The 24,734-nt window shown below is 34.7% G+C and overlaps 1 protein-coding gene across 2 annotated transcripts in view; it reads left to right on the top strand.

Moving 5' to 3' along the window:
• Nucleotides 1–24,734, top strand: part of cic (Putative transcription factor capicua) — a 1,044,991-nt gene that overhangs the window by 438,797 nt on the left and 581,460 nt on the right. For both annotated transcript variants that reach the window (XM_089595817.1, XM_089595818.1), the window contains one exon: nt 21,272–22,101. In XM_089595817.1, the coding sequence (XP_089451943.1) occupies nt 21,272–22,101 (830 nt within the window). The remainder of the gene's footprint in view (nt 1–21,271; nt 22,102–24,734) is intronic.

The following is a 24,734-nucleotide window of genomic DNA, read 5'->3' as shown; positions in this document are numbered from 1 at the left end:
GCGCGCAGCGGCGTGAACTGGACGCGACGCGTCCGTGCTTGCACCGTACCGACACTCAAAGTAAGTATTGTTGCACCTCCGCTCTTTCGTTTATTTACTGTTGCTTCTAGTCTTTAGCATAGATCTCAGTGCCTTGTTAGTAGCGGTTAATATGTTGTTATTATTAAACAATGCCGAGAGCAAGTAGTTGTTGTAATACGTTAAATAAAAAAGGACATAAATGTGTTTATAAAAATGTTTTTCTCATCACCAAGGAGTGGAACAATAAATTCAAAAACTTCAATGGATTGTATATTTGTGATCCGTGCAAGCGTCAAGTAAAAAGGCAATCTCATATTATATCACAACCACAAGTTTCGAGAAATAGTGCAGTTGAAAGTGATTCTCCGATTCTGGAGACAGACAGGGATCGGGAAGAACAAGATGACCTCGATAAAGATCCTCATAGCGATGATAAGGTAATTAAAACATTGTATAACGAAATTTTTATTATATATCAAACAATAGTATATTACGATACAAGGCCACAAGGTTGGATTTTCTGGCGTGCGAGGCGAATGTCCGAGGCGAAGCCGAGGACATCGCGCCTTGCACGCAAGGATATCCAACCTTCTGGGCGTGTGTCGTATACTATTTTTCTTGATCCTCCCCTGAAAGTACGTTCAATATTTATTAAATAATTTTCATAATCGCTGCCAGTTGACGTTCCTACTACATGTGTATACCAATAGCTATGATTTTTGTTTCTGGTAGGGCGCTCGGCGCACCGCCTGTTGGACAGTGTGTGATACGAGATAAAGTAAAAAGTAAAAAAAAACATTATTTAATTTTTTATTTTTGTAGGATTTTGAAGTGCCTCCTGTCAAAAAGTCACGAGCCGGATCATTAGCAGAACAGAAATCTTGTAGTCACCATTCTATGGATGAAAAATGGATTAAAGATTTAAGGCTGGCTATCATTTATGAAGTTTCTCGTTCAGGTAAAATTAGTCTTTTAACTACGGTACCATTGTCTTGGAGCATCCGACAAATGAGAAAAGAATTTAATGTATCCCGACGAATTGCTTCACGAGCAAAACAGTTACACGCAACTTTAGGGTACGGCGCTCGTCCTGAAGTGAGAAGTAGGCGTAAGCGCTTAAATGATACGACTATTGAAAAAATCAAAAATTTTTACTTGTCAGATGAAGTTAGTAGATTAATGCCCGGTATGAAAGACTATATTTCAGTTAAGGAAAATGGTCAACGACAACAAAAACTAAAAAGATTACTTTTGAATGATCTTGGTAGCTTGCACGGGCAATTTGTCGATCAAAATCCGGAAATTAAAATTTCGTTATCTAAATTTCGCAAATTAAGACCGCGTGAATGCATCTTAGCTGGTGCTAAAGGAAGGCATAATGTATGTGTATGTAAAATCCACCAAAATATAAAATTGAAATTTGAAGGTGTAAAAAAACAATTTATTTTAAAAGGTACACACTTCAATTATACTTATCGAGATGCATTAAAAGATATTCTGTGCGAGAGTCCAACTCCAGATTGTTATTTTAATGACTGCGAAAAATGCCCCGGTCCAAGTATTGCTGTAAATAAACTTCAAATTTTATTGAAAGATTCAGACATTTCTGTAATGACATTTAATCAGTGGACAAGTACAGATAGGTGCGAGCTGTTATCAAAGTCTGAAACAGCAGAAGAGTTTTCGACAAATTTAAAAAGTGACCTTCTTGATTTGGCAAAACACGATTTTTTAGCCACAGCTCAAGCAGCTTTTTTTCGAAAAATTAAAAATTCAATTGAGGAAGGGGAATTCGTCGTTAGCTTGGACTTTGCCGAGAACTATACGTGCCAAATACAGAATGCAGTGCAATCGCAACACTGGGCGAATGTGCAAGCAACTTTACATCCCTACGTAATTTATTATAAAAAAGATAATGTCTTGAGACATGAAAATTACGTAATTGTTTCAGAACATTTGCAACATGACACAAATTCCGTTTATTTATTCAACTCCAAATTGATAACACACTTGAAAACAAAGTTTGGATCTGATAACGTAAAAAAAATTTACTACTTTTCGGATGGCGCCGGGTCTCCATACAAGAATGAATTTAATTTTATAAATTTAATAAAACACGAAGAAGATTTTGGCATAAAAGCAGAATGGAATTTTTAAGCTACCTTGCATGGCAAAGGTGCCTGCGATAGAATTGGAGGAACAGTCAAAAGACACGCATATTGATGCAGTTTACAGTGTGTAAATGACAAAAACATTTCATCACCAAAACTTCTTTATGAATGGGCCAAGAGTTTTTTTAAAAACATTAACTTGGATTTTTGCTCCGAGGAAGACCATAAAGTAAATGAAGTATTTTTAAAACCAAGATATGTGATGGCAAAGACATTAAAATATACTCGACAGTATCATTGTTATTCGCCGATTCCCGAAAAAAATCAACTTGTATGTAGAAAGTTTTCAGAATCTACAAAATCTGTCACTGAGAGCGTAACAAAAACTAGAATAGTATCTAAAGTTCGCAAAAATAAGAAGTAAAAAATTTTTTACTTTATTTAAGTACATATTTTATGTAAAAAACATTATTTAACAAACTTGTTTCACTATGTTTTAATTTTATTTCGGATAAGAACTTGTTTCTATAACTATGTTCTATTTTTATTCTGATAAAAATTATTATTTAAATAAAAATGATTCATTCATTCAAATAAAGTGGTGATCTAGCATAGTTAAACCCTTTTTATTTGCAACCCAATTACATAGAAAAATCACGCAAATCATTTACTTCATTACTTTACAGCACGGCGTGTGTAGTTCGCGCCGCTGCGCGCCGAAGAGCGATGCAAACAAACAAGCGTTGTTGTTGACGTATTCGAGTGCCCAAATTTTTTTTTTTACAAATTTATTCGAAATTGAATAAGGAATCTAAATATGTAAAAGTTATTGTCGTGAGTGATTGAGAAGTATGTTTAATTTCTATTTGTTTATAACTTTTATGAATTTGTTCAAACACGTTGCATGCTACATAAATTTTAAAAATATGTTCTTGAAGGACTATTTATCCTTGACTCACCCATAAAATTTCATCAATATTCATTGAGTCAATCAGAAGAAAAAAATTATTTTGTAAAATATGGGGTAAAATTTATATTGTTAATAATTGTTGAAAAAAAAAATTTCGAAAAAAAGAAAAAATACGGGTATTTTGTTTTCAAAAGTACTATCGAGTCACGTAAATTATTTTTTAATACCTTCATCATCGATTTTTAGGTGGCCCGCTTTAAAAATTTCGTCTCTAAACGATCGATGACTTGACGTCGCTGTTTGGCAGCTCTGATCAAACTGGCCTGCCGTTGTTGTTGCGGTTTTTTATACGAGGTTTCTACTATTACATAAGGGAGCTTTACTATAGTAATCCCCCCCACTCGTTTCTTTTTGACAAGTTACTTTGAGCTCATTGTCGTTACCCTTTTGTTCTTATCTGTTACGTTCTTTATTTATTTCATCATTCTTGCTGGACGATGAGTCAATCATAGAGGTAACATTGCATTGCTCGCTATCATGAAAACTTAAAGTTATTATATTTCGCTTATTGTTTTGCATTTGATCAATGATATGCTTATTTTTTAGTTGCTCTGGATGTGAAGGTTCCTCTATTTCTTTTCATGATGTCGTCATGTTGATCCCTCCTCGAATTTTCTCTCCTATACAAGCTGTTTTCCAGCTGTCCTCTTCATTTTTTTTTTTTTTCTTTGCCTCCATCTGTTGTAAATCTCGATTTTCTATTTATTATTTTATGGTCACTCGGTGACATATTAGCATGACTCTAATTTCTTGGACTTGTTATGTTTTCCCTATCTTCCTTAGCTTTATGTTCTACATCTCCATCTCGCCGTTTTTGATTTAGTTTATAATGCCCCCAGGGTAATTTATCAGTGATATTAGGGAAAAGACATCGCTTATCATTACGAGAGCTAAGAGCTATTTTTTTTGTTTTTCAGTATACATCTTGTGCAGACGAGATCTAATATTAATTTGCTCTCGATTTATATTTATGTTTTGATCGCGTAGGCAATCAATATAATCATTAAAATTAATAGTGGCTTTAACAACATTGGTCTTGACACCCTTTGCTTTTTTATTATGTCTTGATTCTGAACAAGAATGCTGTACATTTTACTTCTAAGACCGATGAATTTCGTAATAATATTACCATTACACTCATCCTTCATAAGTCCTACGATTTTCTTATTTTTAAGTGGCAATTCATACTTATAAGTTTTTACCAACATTACGTATTACTTAACATTTAAAAAAATCATGTTAAACGTAAATGCCAGTAATTATACATAATATACTCTGATAAAAGTTAAGACAGGAATATTGTGTAGAGTCTGAGTGTATATCAAACTATACGGATAGGAAATATTCATTAATACAGTTATCTTACTCCCAGTAATAGTTAGAATTGTACAAATTGTTTTCAAGTGGACAAGGCACTGTGTTAAAGATAAGTTAGCCAGTGTTTAAAGCTTTACCTGCGTTGCTTATTTATGAGAGCAAGCAGACGCAGAACTATAAAAATATTTTATCTAGAAAGCCTATTTTTGTCGTGAAAGTCATATTTGTCGTATGAAAAACATAAGTGTGTAGAGGAGAAAGGGATAATAGTAAATGTACAAATAAATTTTTTACCTCTACAGATCCTTATATATTTTTTGCAGAATCTGCTGTTATAGGAATAAAAAGAATCATTTTTAACATAGCTGTTAAGATACAAAATATTCTGATGATTTTTCTCTTATTGTTTCTACCAGCTGATTGAGGTTGGACTATAAATAGTTTAAAAAATCCTAAACAAAGAAGTCAACTCGTATTTTACAATTGACTGAGAAGACGTATATATAGCCCTAACACACTTATATCTACAAGTTAGATACATAATATTTCTAATGGAGTACGTATGCTGTAATCTATTTAAACATGCGTGTATATAAAGTCCTTAATCGTCGTTACAGCACTTGTGGTTCGTTGAGTAAACATGCATTATGTACAGTGAGACACTCCATTTACATTAACAGTAATATCCACGCAGAGTTCTATTGACCACCTGAGGTGTAAAAAATAAAAATAAAAAATATCTATATTTTGTATGTAGCTCTAACGACTCAACTTCGAACCGAGTATTGATGCTGATACCTCAAAGTCACATGCCTATTACCAATTTCCCTTTTTTTTACATCTTTATCTATTTATTTGAATTGTGAATACGTATGATTAATTATCAAAACAACGTGAAATAAGTACAGTAAAGGAGATTATGGCATAAATATCTAATATAACTCCAGAAGACATTGAAGAGGGATGGAAGGAGTAGTGGAAGAGCTTCATAAAGGTGCGAGAAGCAATTCGCCGAAAGTTTGATGTCCGGGGTTTGGAAGAAATATGACAAGCTTATCTTGTGGAGATGATACTTTATGCTTGTGAAATCGGTTTGGCGCACAGTCATGATTCGTCAAAGTGCCAAGAATATATTTACTGAATTATGGCATATGATAAGCCCATTTATATGGTTCAACAATTATCACTTTTGATGACCGTCAAAATTTAGCCCTTCATAACCATACCATAACATCACTGATGAATATACCAATGACTATACGTGTAGAGGACTAAGTAATTGTCAAAAGAATACATCAAGAAACTAATTAGACCGTCAGAGGCTGTAAAAAGATTTATGAATGCACCCTTTGCGCTGTAAAGCTCATAAAATGTATAGCTTTGTAGAGTAAGGAGTGGCATCTTTAGCGCACTGTATATATCTTGACACTGTTTGTCTCGTACGCTCGAGCATTCATTTTACGCGTTATAAAAAAACAACGCTCAGTTTTGTGTATGTATGTATGTGTATGTATGTTATGTGTCGTACTTGCGTCTAACGTGCTATACAAAAACAGCACCTTAATAATCTGTTAGAATATTGTATACTCTACAAATAACTCCTTTATACGCTTGCATGTATGAGACATTACAGTGGCGTTTAAAAAAAATACGACACAAATGAGCAATACGTAGTTAAGAGAATAATTTATACTCCTCTAGTTTTCCTTTGCGAGTACAACTCGTATTTGGAATGACTTTAGAGGTATAGGATTCCAGCTAAAGCATACTTTTACAGCTGCCTTAGCGAAGATTACGCTTAAGTTCAGAAAGTATTAGATTTTTAACGTATAGACTCTAGGAGCCTATTCTAATGTCTATAGAAAGACTACTCTTATTCTGTACGCATGTGTCGTATTTGCGAGTATCGTGCTATACATAAACAGCAATTCACGAATCTATTAGAATATTATATACTTTCTGCTATATAGACGTATAGGCTTTTTGCTCATGTAGACTTTGGATAATTAAATTTAATTTATTGTTATTATTATAAGACTATGTAACCCTTGTCAGATTGACCTACTACACGTGAAACGATTCTTGAAATAAGAAAATATTTTTAAGACAGGTTGGGAGAAAGCAAGAAACAAAAGTAGGAAAAACATATGACTTTTCCACCAGTACCCGAGAGAGAGGAAGAAGAAAACAAGGGGCTAGCTTTCTCACCAACATCAACTAGTTATGTGTATGAATATGTTAAGCTTTCTCTTCTTCTTTCTATACTTTTATATGACAAAATATATGTAAGGACGCACTAACAATCAGCTAAAATTATGTAGACGAATATATGTGTATATAAGTATCCTCGTTAGTATCAGTAAGCTATGTGCACGTATTCATAATCTCCTTTTCCATCAATTTGAAACCCATATAGTAAATTATAGTTTTTATTTTTTCTATATTTTGCATACAGTAGAACTATAAAATACAGATTTCTGAACACTCTTTACGCCGGACCCTTTAAGTAGTCTCTCAAATATAAAAACATATTAAAATCGTTGATGTCGGTACGCGAATCTATCATCGACAAAAAGGTGTCCTTAAACGAAAGCCATTTATCGCAATCACCGTTAAACCGAGAGAGATTTGCAACCGGTAGCTTAAGGAAGCATTGTTTTTCAACGATTGTTGAATGCCCGAAGGCAACACGAGGATATGCGGAAAATTTATGCTAGTGACAAACACTGATCAATAAGGCAAGAAATATCTAACTACCACGCACTATTGAATCCTCGTGTTGTCTTTCTCTTTTGTTTTCCCGCCCATCTTGAACTTAAGGTAGCATACGAAAGGGTAATGAATGAGTATATTAAGTTATGTCACATGTCATTAGTGCGTGACGAGTCTTCAAGTGGCAATTACATGCCTTATCACCACATGATAAAAGAGTCAAACAGCACCACGAAGGTGCGCGTCGTCTTCGATGCATCCGCTAAGGCCAGTAAGAACTTCTCCCCAGTCAGAAGAACTATCTCAAAGATAATAAGTATGAATTGCCACTTAAAAATAAGAAAATCGTAGGACTTATGAAGGATGAGTGTAATGGTAATATTATTACGAAATTCATCGGTCTTAGAAGTAAAATGTACAGCATTCTTGTTCAGAATCAAGACATAATAAAAAAGCAAAGGGTGTCAAGACCAATGTTGTTAAAGCCACTATTAATTTTAATGATTATATTGATTGCCTACGCGATCAAAACATAAATATAAATCGAGAGCAAATTAATATTAGATCTCGTCTGCACAAGATGTATACTGAAAAACAAAAAAAATAGCTCTTAGCTCTCGTAATGATAAGCGATGTCTTTTCCCTAATATCACTGATAAATTACCCTGGGGGCATTATAAACTAAATCAAAAACGGCGAGATGGAGATGTAGAACATAAAGCTAAGGAAGATAGGGAAAACATAACAAGTCCAAGAAATTAGAGTCATGCTAATATGTCACCGAGTGACCATAAAATAATAAATAGAAAATCGAGATTTACAACAGATGGAGGCAAAGAAAAAAAAAAAAAAATGAAGAGGACAGCTGGAAAACAGCTTGTATAGGAGAGAAAATTCGAGGAGGGATCAACATGACGACATCATGAAAAGAAATAGAGGAACCTTCACATCCAGAGCAACTAAAAAATAAGCATATCATTGATCAAATGCAAAACAATAAGCGAAATATAATAACTTTAAGTTTTCATGATAGCGAGCAATGCAATGTTACCTCTATGATTGACTCATCGTCCAGCAAGAATGATGAAATAAATAAAGAACGTAACAGATGAGAACAAAAGGGTAACGACAATGAGCTCAAAGTAACTTGTCAAAAAGAAACGAGTGGGGGGGATTACTATAGTAAAGCTCCCTTATGTAATAGTAGAAACCTCGTATAAAAAACCGCAACAACAACGGCAGGCCAGTTTGATCAGAGCTGCCAAACAGCGACGTCAAGTCATCGATCGTTTAGAGACGAAATTTTTAAAGCGGGCCACCTAAAAATCGATGATGAAGGTATTAAAAAATAATTTACGTGACTCGATAGTACTTTTGAAAACAAAATACCCGTATTTTTTCTTTTTTTCGAAATTTTTTTTTTCAACAATTATTAACAATATAAATTTTACCCCATATTTTACAAAATAATTTTTTTCTTCTGATTGACTCAATGAATATTGATGAAATTTTATGGGTGAGTCAAGGATAAATAGTCCTTCAAGAACATATTTTTAAAATTTATGTAGCATGCAACGTGTTTGAACAAATTCATAAAAGTTATAAACAAATAGAAATTAAACATACTTCTCAATCACTCACGACAATAACTTTTACATATTTAGATTCCTTATTCAATTTCGAATAAATTTGTAAAAAAAAAAATTTGGGCACTCGAATACGTCAACAACAACGCTTGTTTGTTTGCATCGCTCTTCGGCGCGCAGCGGCGCGAACTACACACGCCGTGCTGTAAAGTAATGAAGTAAATGATTTGCGTGATTTTTCTATGTAATTGGGTTGCAAATAAAAAGGGTTTAACTATGCTAGATCACCACTTTATTTGAATGAATGAATCATTTTTATTTAAATAATAATTTTTATCAGAATAAAAATAGAACATAGTTATAGAAACAAGTTCTTATCCGAAATAAAATTAAAACATAGTGAAACAAGTTTGTTAAATAATGTTTTTTACATAAAATATGTACTTAAATAAAGTAAAAAATTTTTTACTTCTTATTTTTGCGAACTTTAGATACTATTCTAGTTTTTGTTACGCTCTCAGTGACAGATTTTGTAGATTCTGAAAACTTTCTACATACAAGTTGATTTTTTTCGGGAATCGGCGAATAACAATGATACTGTCGAGTATATTTTAATGTCTTTGCCATCACATATCTTGGTTTTAAAAATACTTCATTTACTTTATGGTCTTCCTCGGAGCAAAAATCCAAGTTAATGTTTTTAAAAAAACTCTTGGCCCATTCATAAAGAAGTTTTGGTGATGAAATGTTTTTGTCATTTACACACTGTAAACTGCATCAATATGCGTGTCTTTTGACTGTTCCTCCAATTCTATCGCAGGCACCTTTGCCATGCAAGGTAGCTTAAAAATTCCATTCTGCTTTTATGCCAAAATCTTCTTCGTGTTTTATTAAATTTATAAAATTAAATTCATTCTTGTATGGAGACCCGGCGCCATCCGAAAAGTAGTAAATTTTTTTTACGTTATCAGATCCAAACTTTGTTTTCAAGTGTGTTATCAATTTGGAGTTGAATAAATAAACGGAATTTGTGTCATGTTGCAAATGTTCTGAAACAATTACGTAATTTTCATGTCTCAAGACATTATCTTTTTTATAATAAATTACGTAGGGATGTAAAGTTGCTTGCACATTCGCCCAGTGTTGCGATTGCACTGCATTCTGTATTTGGCACGTATAGTTCTCGGCAAAGTCCAAGCTAACGACGAATTCCCCTTCCTCAATTGAATTTTTAATTTTTCGAAAAAAAGCTGCTTGAGCTGTGGCTAAAAAATCGTGTTTTGCCAAATCAAGAAGGTCACTTTTTAAATTTGTCGAAAACTCTTCTGCTGTTTCAGACTTTGATAACAGCTCGCACCTATCTGTACTTGTCCACTGATTAAATGTCATTACAGAAATGTCTGAATCTTTCAATAAAATTTGAAGTTTATTTACAGCAATACTTGGACCGGGGCATTTTTCGCAGTCATTAAAATAACAATCTGGAGTTGGACTCTCGCACAGAATATCTTTTAATGCATCTCGATAAGTATAATTGAAGTGTGTACCTTTTAAAATAAATTGTTTTTTTACACCTTCAAATTTCAATTTTATATTTTGGTGGATTTTACATACACATACATTATGCCTTCCTTTAGCACCAGCTAAGATGCATTCACGCGGTCTTAATTTGCGAAATTTAGATAACGAAATTTTAATTTCCGGATTTTGATCGACAAATTGCCCGTGCAAGCTACCAAGATCATTCAAAAGTAATCTTTTTAGTTTTTGTTGTCGTTGACCATTTTCCTTAACTGAAATATAGTCTTTCATACCGGGCATTAATCTACTAACTTCATCTGACAAGTAAAAATTTTTGATTTTTTCAATAGTCGTATCATTTAAGCGCTTACGCCTACTTCTCACTTCAGGACGAGCGCCGTACCCTAAAGTTGCGTGTAACTGTTTTGCTCGTGAAGCAATTCGTCGGGATACATTAAATTCTTTTCTCATTTGTCGGATGCTCCAAGACAATGGTACCGTAGTTAAAAGACTAATTTTACCTGAACGAGAAACTTCATAAATGATAGCCAGCCTTAAATCTTTAATCCATTTTTCATCCATAGAATGGTGACTACAAGATTTCTGTTCTGCTAATGATCCGGCTCGTGACTTTTTGACAGGAGGCACTTCAAAATCCTACAAAAATAAAAAATTAAATAATGTTTTTTTTTACTTTTTACTTTATCTCGTATCACACACTGTCCAACAGGCGGTGCGCCGAGCGCCCTACCAGAAACAAAAATCATAGCTATTGGTATACACATGTAGTAGGAACGTCAACTGGCAGCGATTATGAAAATTATTTAATAAATATTGAACGTACTTTCAGGGGAGGATCAAGAAAAATAGTATACGACACACGCCCAGAAGGTTGGATATCCTTGCGTGCAAGGCGCGATGTCCTCGGCTTCGCCTCGGACATTCGCCTCGCACGCCAGAAAATCCAACCTTGTGGCCTTGTATCGTAATATACTATTGTTTGATATATAATAAAAATTTCGTTATACAATGTTTTAATTACCTTATCATCGCTATGAGGATCTTTATCGAGGTCATCTTGTTCTTCCCGATCCCTGTCTGTCTCCAGAATCGGAGAATCACTTTCAACTGCACTATTTCTCGAAACTTGTGGTTGTGATATAATATGAGATTGCCTTTTTACTTGACGCTTGCACGGATCACAAATATACAATCCATTGAAGTTTTTGAATTTATTGTTCCACTCCTTGGTGATGAGAAAAACATTTTTATAAACACATTTATGTCCTTTTTTATTTAACGTATTACAACAACTACTTGCTCTCGGCATTGTTTAATAATAACAACATATTAACCGCTACTAACAAGGCACTGAGATCTATGCTAAAGACTAGAAGCAACAGTAAATAAACGAAAGAGCGGAGGTGCAACAATACTTACTTTGAGTGTCGGTACGGTGCAAGCACGGACGCGTCGCGTCCAGTTCACGCCGCTGCGCGCCGATGCAAACAAACAAGCGTTGTTGTTGACGTATTCGAGTGCCCAAATTTTTTTTTCACACATTTATTCGAAATTGAATAAGGAATCGAAATATGTAAAAATTATTGTCGTGAGTGATTGAGAAGTATGTTTAATTTCTATTTGTTTGTAACTTTTATGAATTTGTTCAAACACGTCACATGCTACATAAATTTTAAAAATATGTTCTTGAAGGACTATTTATCCTTGACTTACCCATAAAATTTCATCAATATTCAATGAGTCAATCAGGAGAAAAAAATTATTTTGTAAAATATGGGGTAAAATTTATATTGTTAATAATTGTTGAAAAAAAAAATTTCAAAAAAAAGAAAAAATACGGATATTTTGTTTTCAAAAGTACTATCGAGTCACGTAAATTATTTTTTAATACCTTCATCATCGATTTTTAGGTGGCCCGCTTTAAGAATTTTGTCTCTTAGTATTTGAAGCAAAGGGTATCGTCCAACAACAACCTCACAAGAGAACAAGTGTGAAGACGGACAATTTTGAAGAACTCCCGTTAAGAAAAAGGGTAAAAAACAATTTTAAGGTAATTATAAATTTGTTTTCTTTATAACCATATTTTTTTTACCCATTTTTCTTTTTTTCATGAATATTAAAATTAGTAAAAATTTTGTGTTACTTTGTTACAGATGTTCAATCTAGCAGCTTTAAATAAAGTCGCTTCTGGAGGCTTCCTCCGGTGCAAGAAAATCACCGAGATGATAGTAAACCACAGCTACATGGTTACAAAATTAAAGAAAGTTAATACTAAATACGGAATATAAGCAGTTGTGGAACTCAATTACGAGTTTCAAATATTTTTACCCAGTGCAGTGGCAAAGAATATAGTTGATAATGAAGTGCTATATAATAACTTATTAGATTCTATACAGAAAACGGAGCTCTTTATAACTTATAATGGTTCTCATATTCAATTTTCAAGTGAATAGGTTAAATAGTTTCTGTGGAAATAACAAAAAAAAACATGTGTTGCAATATTTTCCATAAAAAAATGTTTTTAATAAATTAGTTTCTTTACAATTCAAATATATTTATTTACTTTATTTTTGCCATGCATTTGCCATATATCTTCTCTCGTATCTTCTATACATCATATTTTTTTTTTTAAATTATAATTGATCTTTTGAAATCCAACTATTGTGTGCACTGTCAAAATTCAACCATTTAACGAAAATTTGATTTTTTCGTCGGCGTAAAATTTTCACAACAAGGTAAGTATTAGGATACTTGGTTTTCTGCAGTTCTTGATCGTAAAAGCCACCAGAGATGGGCTGCTGCTGATAATCCCTTAAATGGTAAGTGAACGGCTTTGTTGGTGCTACTCGGGTAACAGTAAAAATGACTGTCGACCAATTAGGCGTGTAACCTTTTTCAAAGACTTATTTAGTATTACTCATACGTACTTTATCACCATCTTTTAATGTTGATTTTGTTCCTTTTTTCGAATATATAAGTTTTTGTAAAATATTTTTTCATTAGCTACTGAAACATCTTTTGGCTTCACACCAATCGTTCGGTGTTTTCGATTATTGTAAGAAGTTATCAGCTGTTGTAAAATATTGAGCCACTTGTAATTACCTCTTACACTAAACTTTTTTCACATAGCATGCTTTAGGGTACGATTAAATTGTTCACATATAGACGCCTTAAGATTACTGTACGTAGAGTATAAGTTAATTTTGTAATTTTTCATGAGACCTTGAAAATTTGCGTTGTAAAACTCTTTACCATGATTGGTTTGCAAATTAGTTGGAACTCTTCCTTCCGTTATTATAGTTTTCATAGCTGCAGTCACATCTATACCAGTTTTATTTTTTATATACTTCAGCAGAGCTTTCCTCGTGTAAGATCTATCACTTGCTCTTTTGCAGGCGGATACACTTTTTCATACTCGTACCTTCGCAATTGAGCCATGGTAACAGGTCACTTTTATTTATATAACACATTGACTAAGCTCTTATCGCTCCGTCTGTCACATCTCATGCAACTGAAAGAGAGACTCTCTTCTCTAAATAGGCAATCGCATAATACAGTATGAACACCTTATAAATATGCGCACTAACAAGTAAATATTTTTACGTATCAAAACACGTACTCGCTTTTTATTTCAGCATAGGCATGTTTAAGAATGAATTCTACACCATGCTTTTGCTTTCGTATTATTGAGACGTATTGAATATCACCCTATATTGTCATTTTGTGAGCAAGTCTACTAGCTTAAAATTTTTTATAACAAAAAGATCTTCTGGAAAGGGCTGCTGTCGTTGAGATGTTTCCAAGCGAGGAAGCAGTTGTCCCCCACGATACTCATACACCCGTTATCGAGAGTGCAACAGTGCCAATAGAAAACCCCAGATTTGACGCATTGTTAACGTTAAGATCTCGTCAACGATTTCCATTCAAGTGTGTGAGAGAAAACGTGATTGTGGAAATTTTATTGTGAAAAATCACTATAGATTTTTTCAGTTGTGGGACATTTCATTAGATCAAGTAAATTGTGTGTGTCCGGAACTGATTACGGAGAGAAATACATGGAGGACATATCGCTCATACTATACGGCTTAAAGCAATGCGGACCCATTGCACATGATTTTATATTTTAAAAAGGACACTTATACTCTCTTACGCTGCTGTAAACTTTCAAGATACAGCGTGGAGGACAGAAGAAGATTGATCTTCTGAAACGGTAGGTTATTCAAACACATTAAATAAATATAATCCTATTGCATGACACATTTGCTGCCATGAAATTTATCTTAGTGTGTAATAAACTTAAAGTGTGATGAAAAAAAGGGTATTGAGTAGTAGTGCATGATAGTTTTTTTCTATAGCTAGAGCCTCTTCCCTCACCACTACCTTAGAGGGGGAGCTAGGGGGGTGCCAGAACCGCCATGGTTTACCTACTCTCACTGGAAGCAAAGTTTGGATCTGTTTTTGTTCTAACAGTTGCCTGAGACGTGTCCCCATCCCAGGCATTTGTAAAATCTTGTTACTTAATTTCTTCTTCGAATTCGGCAGCTTACGAAGCCAACTTGTAACCTGCCTTCCTCTTCTACTTGTCTGGCAATTGCTTCATGTACCTTTATCAACGGCTGCCTCTGTCCTTTAGCATTTGGCTGTAAGTGAGCTTTTTCTGGCTCCTGGCTCTTAAGTCGAAAAGTCCTAGCGAAGGCCTCTTGGACCTCATCTTCCTCTACAGTTACATCCAGGTCTCGGACCTCTAATGTCACTTTTTTGTTGCCCATTTTGATCGGCTACCGACTTTTCAATTTGCTGCGAGAACGCAATAGCATTCTCTACACCTTTGGCCTTAATAAGTATGTCTCCTTTTTTTGTAGTGACAACACTTTGGACTGCCACATTAGCCTTATCGGGGTCAAAGTTCGCCTTCATCGTCTTCAGTACCTTTGCAAAGGTCTCTTCTTCGGCCATCTTCATTACTACTGTTGCTGTCCACTTTTTTTTTCTGTTTTTTTTCGTCATTCAGGAGAATCTCTTCTTGTTTGCCACTGCCTGTTTTCTTTTTTTTCAAAGACATGGTTTGCTGGCATTTTTTAGGGCTGTCCGATGGGCTCCTGTTTCTTTTACCTAGTTCTTTTTTCTTCAGGGCACTACAGGGATTCAAATGACGCCTTCCAAGAGTTTGTGAACACTTTTTCTTTAGCAATAAAGCCTTTTCTTATCACTTCTGCCTCTTCAAGGTGTTTAAGCGCGGCTTTGAGCTGCGTTTGCTGTGTTACCATACTTATCATTAATTGCTTGTAGCGCCTTTGTTAAATCTTTTGTTGCTGATTGTACTTTATCAGTCACTTGCTGCCGCTTTAATCTAAGCTTAGCACCTTTTTTTTTAAATCTCCTCCTGGGTCTGTTTGCTAAATACTGACACGTTGCTGTCCTCGGTGTCGTTGGTGCCTATGCTCGACAGGCTTCCTCTTCGTCCTTTGTCCGTGAGAAAGGGCCTTGAAACATCAAGCAGTCCCTGATGGCCATGAGACACGTCTTTGGTCCCCCTCCTCCAGAATCCGTGGCGCCTGCGACAGTCACCCGGGCTTTCACTGGATCGGAACTGCCGGCGGATTCCCTTAGAGAGGTTACCGCCTAGGATACAAGTTTTGCATCGACGTTTTTCATATTGGCATCTTTTTTAATGTCTGTACTGACCCACGAAGGCCAGCACTACCTTTTTTTCTAGAAATGAGTATTTGAAAACGGTTAAAACCATGGCAGCAGCCCTCTCTGTTACCAGAGAGAACCGCTACTTACTTGGGCCGGCCGGGAGTCCCCACTCTCCCTTAGTCCCACCCGCGGAGACTGCCCTGGCGTTGAGTAACAAGTCTAAGAATAGTGTTCATGAGTAATGTGTATGTGTGTATATGTTGGTACACTACGGTCATCTCAGCGAGACGAGCAGCAACGTACAGTCTCACGACCGCGCAGACTACCCGACAAAATGAACTGGCGTAAGGCACTAGGGTGCCGTCATATAACCTCCTAAGTGGTAGTAAGCCTAGATTAGTCAGCCCACCACGTCTTTTTCGTTTATGAGGCGTACAGCCATATCAGATGTGGTTACCCAGATTTACCTGGGCCTCATCGTCCGGCTTTACCCGCTGCCAGGCCTCCAACGCAAGTTCGGGAAAGACCCCGCCACCCGCAACCCAGGACATTTCGTAAGTATCCCTGTGTTTGTTGAGTGAGAGTGTGATGCATGTATCTGAGAAGAATGTTATAACTGCCGCTCATTTCTATACACGACAGGGTGGGGATCGGTTGATACCTGTCAAGGTTACCACCATACTAAGACAGCAGGCTGATTCTTAGTGGCTTGGACGGGGGGTCAGCCCCTGCCGGCCCTCCAAGTTGGCTGATTTTTATTCGGGGATCCAGACAGCTCCCTTCAAGCTCTAGTCCCTACACGCATACACCACTCATACTCTTATTCATTTTTTAAAGTTTCCCCTTTTTTGTTTTTTCTTTTGTTTTGAGGGAAACACAGTCCCTTATACATTTAGACAAATGATCACCTATTTCTTTATAGACTTTCCCATCCCAAGCCAGGCATCTCCACCAACGACAAGATCTAGCAGCCCCTAGAGGGTGAGTAGCAGTAGCAGTAGCAGTAGCAGTAGCAGTAGCAGTAGTAGTAGCAGTAAGTAGCAGTAGCAGTAGCAGTAGTAGTAGCAGTAGTAGTAGCAGTAGCAGTAGCAGTAGCAGTAGTAGTAGTTTGATTCCAATGTATACCCATTCCAGGGTTTTTACGTATCTTATGTCCTAACATCTTCCTAGTTTTTTTTTCGTCATTACTACCATCCTATTTTCCCGAAGTATGCGAGTTTTTCGTGCGGGCCCCTTGCAAAGTTCCTCTCAGACGACTCGGTCATCCATCCTACTGGTACTATTTTCAGGGCGCAGCGATTGTTTTAAGTCCACCCCAGTTATTATCAAGTTTAACGGAAAGATATTTTTCCAATACACCATCTAACGCTCTGTACCAACCTTTTTATAACCAACAGTGACTTTATGCAATGAGCTGGCCAGGTGTTGGCTTTCCTTCGCAAAGGAAGCCCCTGGAGATCCAGAAATCTTCAGAAAAAGTCCACTACTCGTTTTAAAATTCGGATAAGTAATATTTCGGCATCCTGGATACTTATGCCATCGGAAAAGACCGAGAAAAAATCTCAATAATTTTCGACGGGATTCAAACCCACGACCCCTCGAGTATCTCCGGCTAGGAGGCTAGCACGCTAACCACTAAGCCATCAAAGCTCTTTTTTTAATTTAAAGTATTTCTCGAGTACTTTATAGCTTATTCTCAAACATAATACGAATGATCAATGATATTAAGTTCAGTGCAGTAAAATAGAACTTACTGACAGAGACAGGTTAAGAACTATATTAAAATATGAAAATAATACTAAAAGCTACCAGTTGGGGTAAGCGGCTTTAAACAATTTAAGTTCGGGGTAGCATGAGTTGCCTTCGAAGGTGTCGAATTGGATGTTGATATAAGGCAACTGTACGTATCCTGTACTAGAGACTCTACGCGTGATGAGGCAGTATTTCTATTAGATTCCGATGCCACTGGTGGAGCTAGTTCCGCTCACGGGTAGTTAGGTGATAATTTGCAGCAGCCGAGATGAGCCCGTAGCCAGTGCTCTTGTCTGATTCTCTCGGTGGTTAGACAATAGAGCCAAGGAGTGTAGATATTGGTTGACGAGAGTGGATTACAAACAGAGTCGATACACTAAGTTTTTAAGTGGTATTATGCAATAGTATTTATTGCATGTAGAGTGATCCTGCCTCTGACATAGCGTAGGTTTTGTTGAGTGGGCGAAGACCTAGCGTTGGCTTTAGATCGGGTGATCCCGGTGGATACTTTTAAGTCGTTGTGCAACCCTCTTATACACTAAGAGTCGTTTTAATACTTGTGGTGTACTTCAGAAATTAGTAATCGCCACCTAGCGAGGAGTAGGCGATACTATAATTGAGCAAAATCCTAAATTCTAACTGAAATTCTACCCTAGGCGAACAAGCTGAGTAGCGTTGTTGTTGATAGACTGAACGGATTGAGGCATCTGAATATTGAACTGAACTGAATTGCAATATCATATGTTAAATCTTTGTTTCTTGAGTAAAAAATGCTGCATACCAACAGTAGTGGGGCCCAAAGGACCTCAGAGGCAATGTTACCAATAGATTCTACAGAGGCTAATACTTGCTTTGAAGGCTCGTTGCAATATGGAAGAACCTGCTATGTAACCGGTTCTTACGAATTTCGAAGTTGTCTGGTCCACCTGGTGCATTTTTTTTTGTCCTTCATGTGGAGCTCTGTAGATTGAGTGTGTCAATCGCCACTAGGTGTTTCTCCCCATCTAGAGGGAGTGCTGTTGGTTGAGGATTGGGTGTATGTAAGTTGATCGTGCTGGTGAAGTTTGTAGCTCGTGAATACCTTCCTGAAGCAGTAGCGAATTTTTTTAAGAAGGCCCCACGTCGAGCGCTATATTGTTAAAAACTGCCTGTAGAAGTAAGTGGTTTTGAACGTCAGGGAAGGGGTTGAAAGGGTTTTGAATTGTCTTCGAGTGTGTTCAGAGTGATACCTAAACACACACACACGCAGACACACACACACGCAGACACATACACACACATATATATATATTCTCTTTCATATTCTTAAATTATTCATCTTATAAATTAATATTCTCTTTCTGGCTTGCTTGTTATCTCCTCGCTGACAGTTCTTCTGGATCGTCCGAATCTTGTAAAAGAGAAAGTACTTAGACGATACTCCTATCGAGTGGCTTGATGGGCCCTTCTGGGAGGAAGTAGTTGTAGGTGTTGGTCTTTGAGGAGCAAAGATTCTTGGATTTATAGGGGGTTATCCTGACCCGTTGGGTCGGATTTCATCTAGCCGTTCCCATGGTGTGTCAACGGGTGCCCTCAAAGAAGTCCTCAGGGAACTAAGTAGCCATATCTCTGGTCGGCTTTTGAGGGAAGCAACTACAGCAGAACCTTGGGAAAGAAAGTCGTATATCCTTTGCCTCGGGGTCAGGTGCCTCTACTCTTGATTGATAGGGAAGGGGTCATGAGCACTTAACCCCTAGGGATGGATGTGAGATTATGAAAAAAGGAGAAATATTCAGAAAGAATATGATTTTAATGTACAGTGATTCTTATTGAATATTTATTTTACTACCACTGCGATGTATTAAATATTCGCTTGAACAAGCAAGGTTCACGCAATGAATAGATTTGCGTGATCCGGGAAGATGATGTTAAGTCATCGCGTAGCGTTTTTTATATACTAGAAGCTACTTTATCACTCGCGATATTTTCCAGAAATCAATCAGTAATTGATACCTGGTGACTGATAGGCGGTATTATCAAGCGCGACATTTGAAATTGAAGTTGTCCGCGACATTCGAAATCAAACTGACACAAAACCATTGAACTAAATAGTTGATAATTATTTTGACAATAAACAATAAAAAAATATTTACCAAGATGATAACAGCAATAAAAAGATATTGCTTAGTAATTTATAAAATCGAAAACGATAGTGAACTTCTGTTTAACATTCAAAAGTAATAACGGCTCAAAGTAAGAATAAATACAAAAAAAAAATCCCCAATGCATATCCTTTGATAGGGAAAAAATTATATTATTGGGCAAAAATATAATACAATAATCCTGAAATAACAGACTTCTTATTTGTTAAAGAATTAAAAGTTTTATGATTATAGCACAAATACCAAGAATAGATTTACATACCCGTTTTTGTAGGAAGATGAGTAGATTACGAGTTATTGTCTATAAAAATATCTTTCAGGTAAGAAAAAGTTCTTCTACTATCACAAAAAATCTTATTTTTGTTGTATATCCATGTGACTTTGGGGAGAGGATTATTTGCTCGTACACTGGATCTGTACTTTACACTGATTTCCGTATTCGAGTGTGCTCGAGTCTTAGGAGTCGTGTAATTATAGCCAGCTCAAATTCAGATGAAGGCTTTTATCCTATATTAAATATTATAATATTTGTGTTAAAGCCTGCTTAGATGTTGAGACCTTCGACCTGGCTAGGGCTACAGTGTTTTTTCAGTTATTGGATCAACGTGCTCGCTCTATACAACTTTTATCTTTAGGGTTATTAGGTCTTAATCTTGGTACATTGTTGAGTGACAGGTCTATTAAATAAAATTTTTTTTAAATACCATTAACAAATCGTTTCACATCTGTAGTAATCTTTTATTTGTTACATTTTTAAGTGTGACATATAACTTTCTTTAACGCTTGTTTTTTTATCCATAATGTTAGCTTATACCTTTTTACAATCGGTCTCCTAAAATACTTCTATAATAAATTATGTTTTGGTATTCTTAAAAGTCAAATGCTTAAAATTAGCTGAGTTTGTGAGCTGAAGCTATCTAGTTACATCTCTTATTAATAAGTGTTGAAATAAGCATTTCATTAAAACTAATCAAAAGAAAAGTCTCATATTTTTACTACTAGAGTAGTGTACATATTGAATTGTTACTTTAAACTAAAGAGTATGAAGTATGAAGAAATGTATGTACCCTAGTGCTTACCAAACAAAATGCAGTAGTAATACGTATACGTGCACTATTATCTATCATTTTTTAGTGATGAAATCACGATTTAAAATAAATTTAAATAATTTTTAGTATATTTTTTTGGATAAGATTTTTCACCAATAAATTTTTTACCAAAAGTTGTCATTTAAGTAGATAAGATGAAATACTGTATATCAGTATGTTTTAAAGTCTAAGCATAAGAAACTGTAGTTAAACTGTAAGTAATCATCATTGTTTTAGCTGAAGAACAGATTTTTAATAAAATTACAGTGTAAACGTAGATTGTTTATAATTTTTTTAATTACTTAAATAACATAATTAATTAAAGCCCATTATTATGCATATATACTTTAGAAATAACAATACTTTGCATTAAGTACACTATTTTTTCCAGTTTCACTCGGAAGTTCTCGTTCTGCAACGCCAGCTTTTTCATCACCAACTTGTCAACTATCTGTCAGTCCTTGTATCAATGTTTCACCGAATTTATCAGCCGTACTACATCAGAATGTATTTATGCCTATATCAAATCCTGGGCAAAATATTCCACAGTTTCCATCAAGCATTAATAAGTGGAAGCAAAATTTGTCACAAGCAAGCTATCTCATACAGTATAATGATCAACCTGTTATTAAACCAGAGCCTAACCGTTTGATATTTTCTGAAAAATCATCTTTAGATCGAGTGTATTCAAATATTAATAACAGTGTTATAACGATTTCACCAATTGAAAAGAATTTATCTAGTTGTAGTAAACATACAGAAAATATTCAGACAGAACGAGAGGCTCCCTTAACAGACTTATCAATATATAAATCAGAACAGAAAAGTGTTATCCTTGAAAATGCAACTTTTAACTGTAATCTTATTCCTTCAAATAGTCCGAAATTTGACGTTTCTCATAGTTCTACTTCACCTTCATCTCTCAAAAATGAAGTAGTAATAAAAAAGGACCGTGACAATGTATCTTATAATGATCATTATCAACCCAGTACTGACAACCAGAAGTTTTCTTGTATCGCTAATTACAAAAAAAACGATTATATTGTAATTAAAAGTAATACTAATGTGACTCTGCCAGATCAAATGCAAAACAGTAACGATGTATTATCTGATGACACCATTGAAATTTTCTCTAAACAGGATCCCTGTAAAATCAACTATTTGCGTACAGAATCACCGTATTATTTACATATTGATAATACAAGACAGAACAAAACTCAGGTAATTGAGAAATGTTAACATTATTTAAACTTAAATATAATATAATGATTTCAGAAATATTTAAAAATAGCAGATAAAGTTCCTTAAAATAAAAGATGCACTTATTATGTGCAAAAATTGTCTATAGACCATACTGTACCTGAACGGAAATAGTATTTACCTTTCATTGCTATATAAAGGTGTAGGACACTCTCTTGAAAAAATCGTAATCACTGCTCATCCTGTTTTTAAAAAGTTTCTTATTTTTTACTAGTACTTTTCTTTTTTAAACTTTACTTTCTTAAATATTTTTTTATCGGCTTATATTAAAGCTTCCTCGCTTTTTGGCATGAAATAAATTAGGATAAATGTAAATAATAATCTTATAGAACTAGTTAAAATAAATATCAACACCTTTTTATCATTTTGTCTTTATCTTATGTCATATCTATGATAAATGTATTATTTTAAGTTGAATTTTTATTTTTTAATATTATTGCCTACTATACTATTCCAATATATATATATATATTAAATATTATACCCCTGTAAACAATAAGACAAGACGTATAAATTTTATATTTCTAATATCTATATTTATTTGATTCACATCTTCGAATTAAGTGATACTAGTTACGATATTAGAGTTTAAACGACCATTAACTTTTTTATTATTTGATTTGTAATTTCATCACTAATAATTTGTAACACCTTTTTTTAGTTTTTGTTTTTCTTTATTTTTTTTATAAATGCTCTAGATTTTTATTTTATTTCCAATTTACAGCTTATAATGCTGCTTATTAAAAAACATGCACAATTTTTGTGATACGTACAGTAAAATGAAAAAAAAGTACAAAATCATCAAATGGCATATTACAAAATGATGCGAAACAATGTAGTTTGGGCTTAATCTCTTACTTTATTGGCAAATTAGATGAAATTTTTATGTAACCCTATTTCGAGGTTTGTGCGAAAATTGTTCTACTTTAGCTGTATTGTGTAACAGTGGATTGCTGAACGAGTGAAAAAGGAAAAACATTATTTTTTTTAGATGTGTATACTTTTAGTTTCCATAAAATGTTAGGCAAGAATATTTAGCGCTGGAAATGTACTGTAAGAAGTTGCAAAAGTTTTATAGAATTCGGCTCCAGTAACGTTATAATTGAGAAGTTTATTGAACACTTACATACTAACGTTGACAAAGGTACTTTTCTCTATTAAATGATTTTGTTTCAACTATTTTTTTATTTTTTTTATCTTAAAAAGGAATTCTGAATCAAAAAAAAGTAAGCAACAAATGAAAAAGAAAAGCGATGAAATCTCGATCCGCCCAGCAAAATTATTATGCAATGAATTGAAAAAATCAGACGTTACTACAATAACAATCCAGATTTAGATCGTATAAGACGAAAAATTAGAACTGCTCGACATGTTTCATTACCAAACTTACTGAAAACAAGATTTGAATTTCATGACATCCAAGAGTTGGAGCTAAGTATAGATTATAAAAAGCAAGATTCAGAAATCAGCGATTTTCTAAAAAGCTTCTTTGGACTGCCTTTTGTAGATGAGCATGAGATTAAGAATTTTTTCGTAGATGATTTGATAAGTGTCATGCTGAAAAATAAAAAAGTGGAACAATTTTGCGATTGTGTACTTGATAAATACATCAAGAGTGAATCGCCTAGACCTCTCAGTATTTAGGCAAACTTCTCGTCCTCTCTCTGTCACAACAAATAATTGTGGGTCGTTCTATTCTGATTTTAATAGCATGTTTTTTACTACAAACTCCAACTTATTCTAGTTTGCAGAAGCATTATAGGCAGTACAAGCAGTAATTTATATTAAAATACGTAGTTTCCAAAAAATTCGAAATTTCTGCAAGATAAAGAAAGTTTTTCACAACGGAAAATGATCAAGTAAAAAAATGGTTTTTCTACTCGGAGTCAATATATTAAAATTGTTTCTAACAAATTTCAACCGTTACAAACCTCATAATTGTAAATAGTATCTTATTTTATTAAAAGATCGGTATTAAATAAATAATTTCATAATTTTCTCAAACACGCCAGTATTTAACTAACTCATGCTGCTCGTCCAAAACCTACATGAAGTGTGACGAAAAAAAAAAATTTTTTATTGAAAATGTTTATCTGGAAATCTATAGTGATAATATTCACTCGTTATGGCTCGGGAGCCAACACGGCGGTGCTCGGGTGCCAACTCGACCATGTGTCTTAACTGCCCGGGAGCCAACTCGCCACTTTTTTCGCTTATGGGAGCCAACTCGACATCTCTGAATAATTTTGTTCTTTTTATAATATCTGCATATTATTCCATCTCAGCACATGACAATTAGACGCCTGGTATATAAAAACTACTGACGTTTACCCTTCCATAGCGCTTTCTTTGTTTTTGTTTTGCCTAAGTATCTCGCTTGACATTCGCTTGACATTCGTGTGAGATTTTGTATACGACATTGGTATTATTCAAAATGTCTGTTTTATCTTACTTTTGTTGTATGATATTACTTGATTTTTTATTATTTTAGAAATAACTTCTGTATTATATTTTAAAACGTTGTTTAATTTTATTGCAAACTGTAAAAAATATGGTAAGCAAATGACTTAGCTTTCTTAATTATTATCATCCTT

Source organism: Copidosoma floridanum, unplaced genomic scaffold, assembly GCF_036245765.1.
Source record: "Copidosoma floridanum isolate Cflo_tuat_1 unplaced genomic scaffold, Cflo_Japanese_pri ptg000028l, whole genome shotgun sequence".
Taxonomy (NCBI): Eukaryota; Metazoa; Arthropoda; class Insecta; order Hymenoptera; family Encyrtidae; genus Copidosoma; species Copidosoma floridanum.
This window is presented reverse-complemented; position numbering and strand designations above follow the sequence as displayed.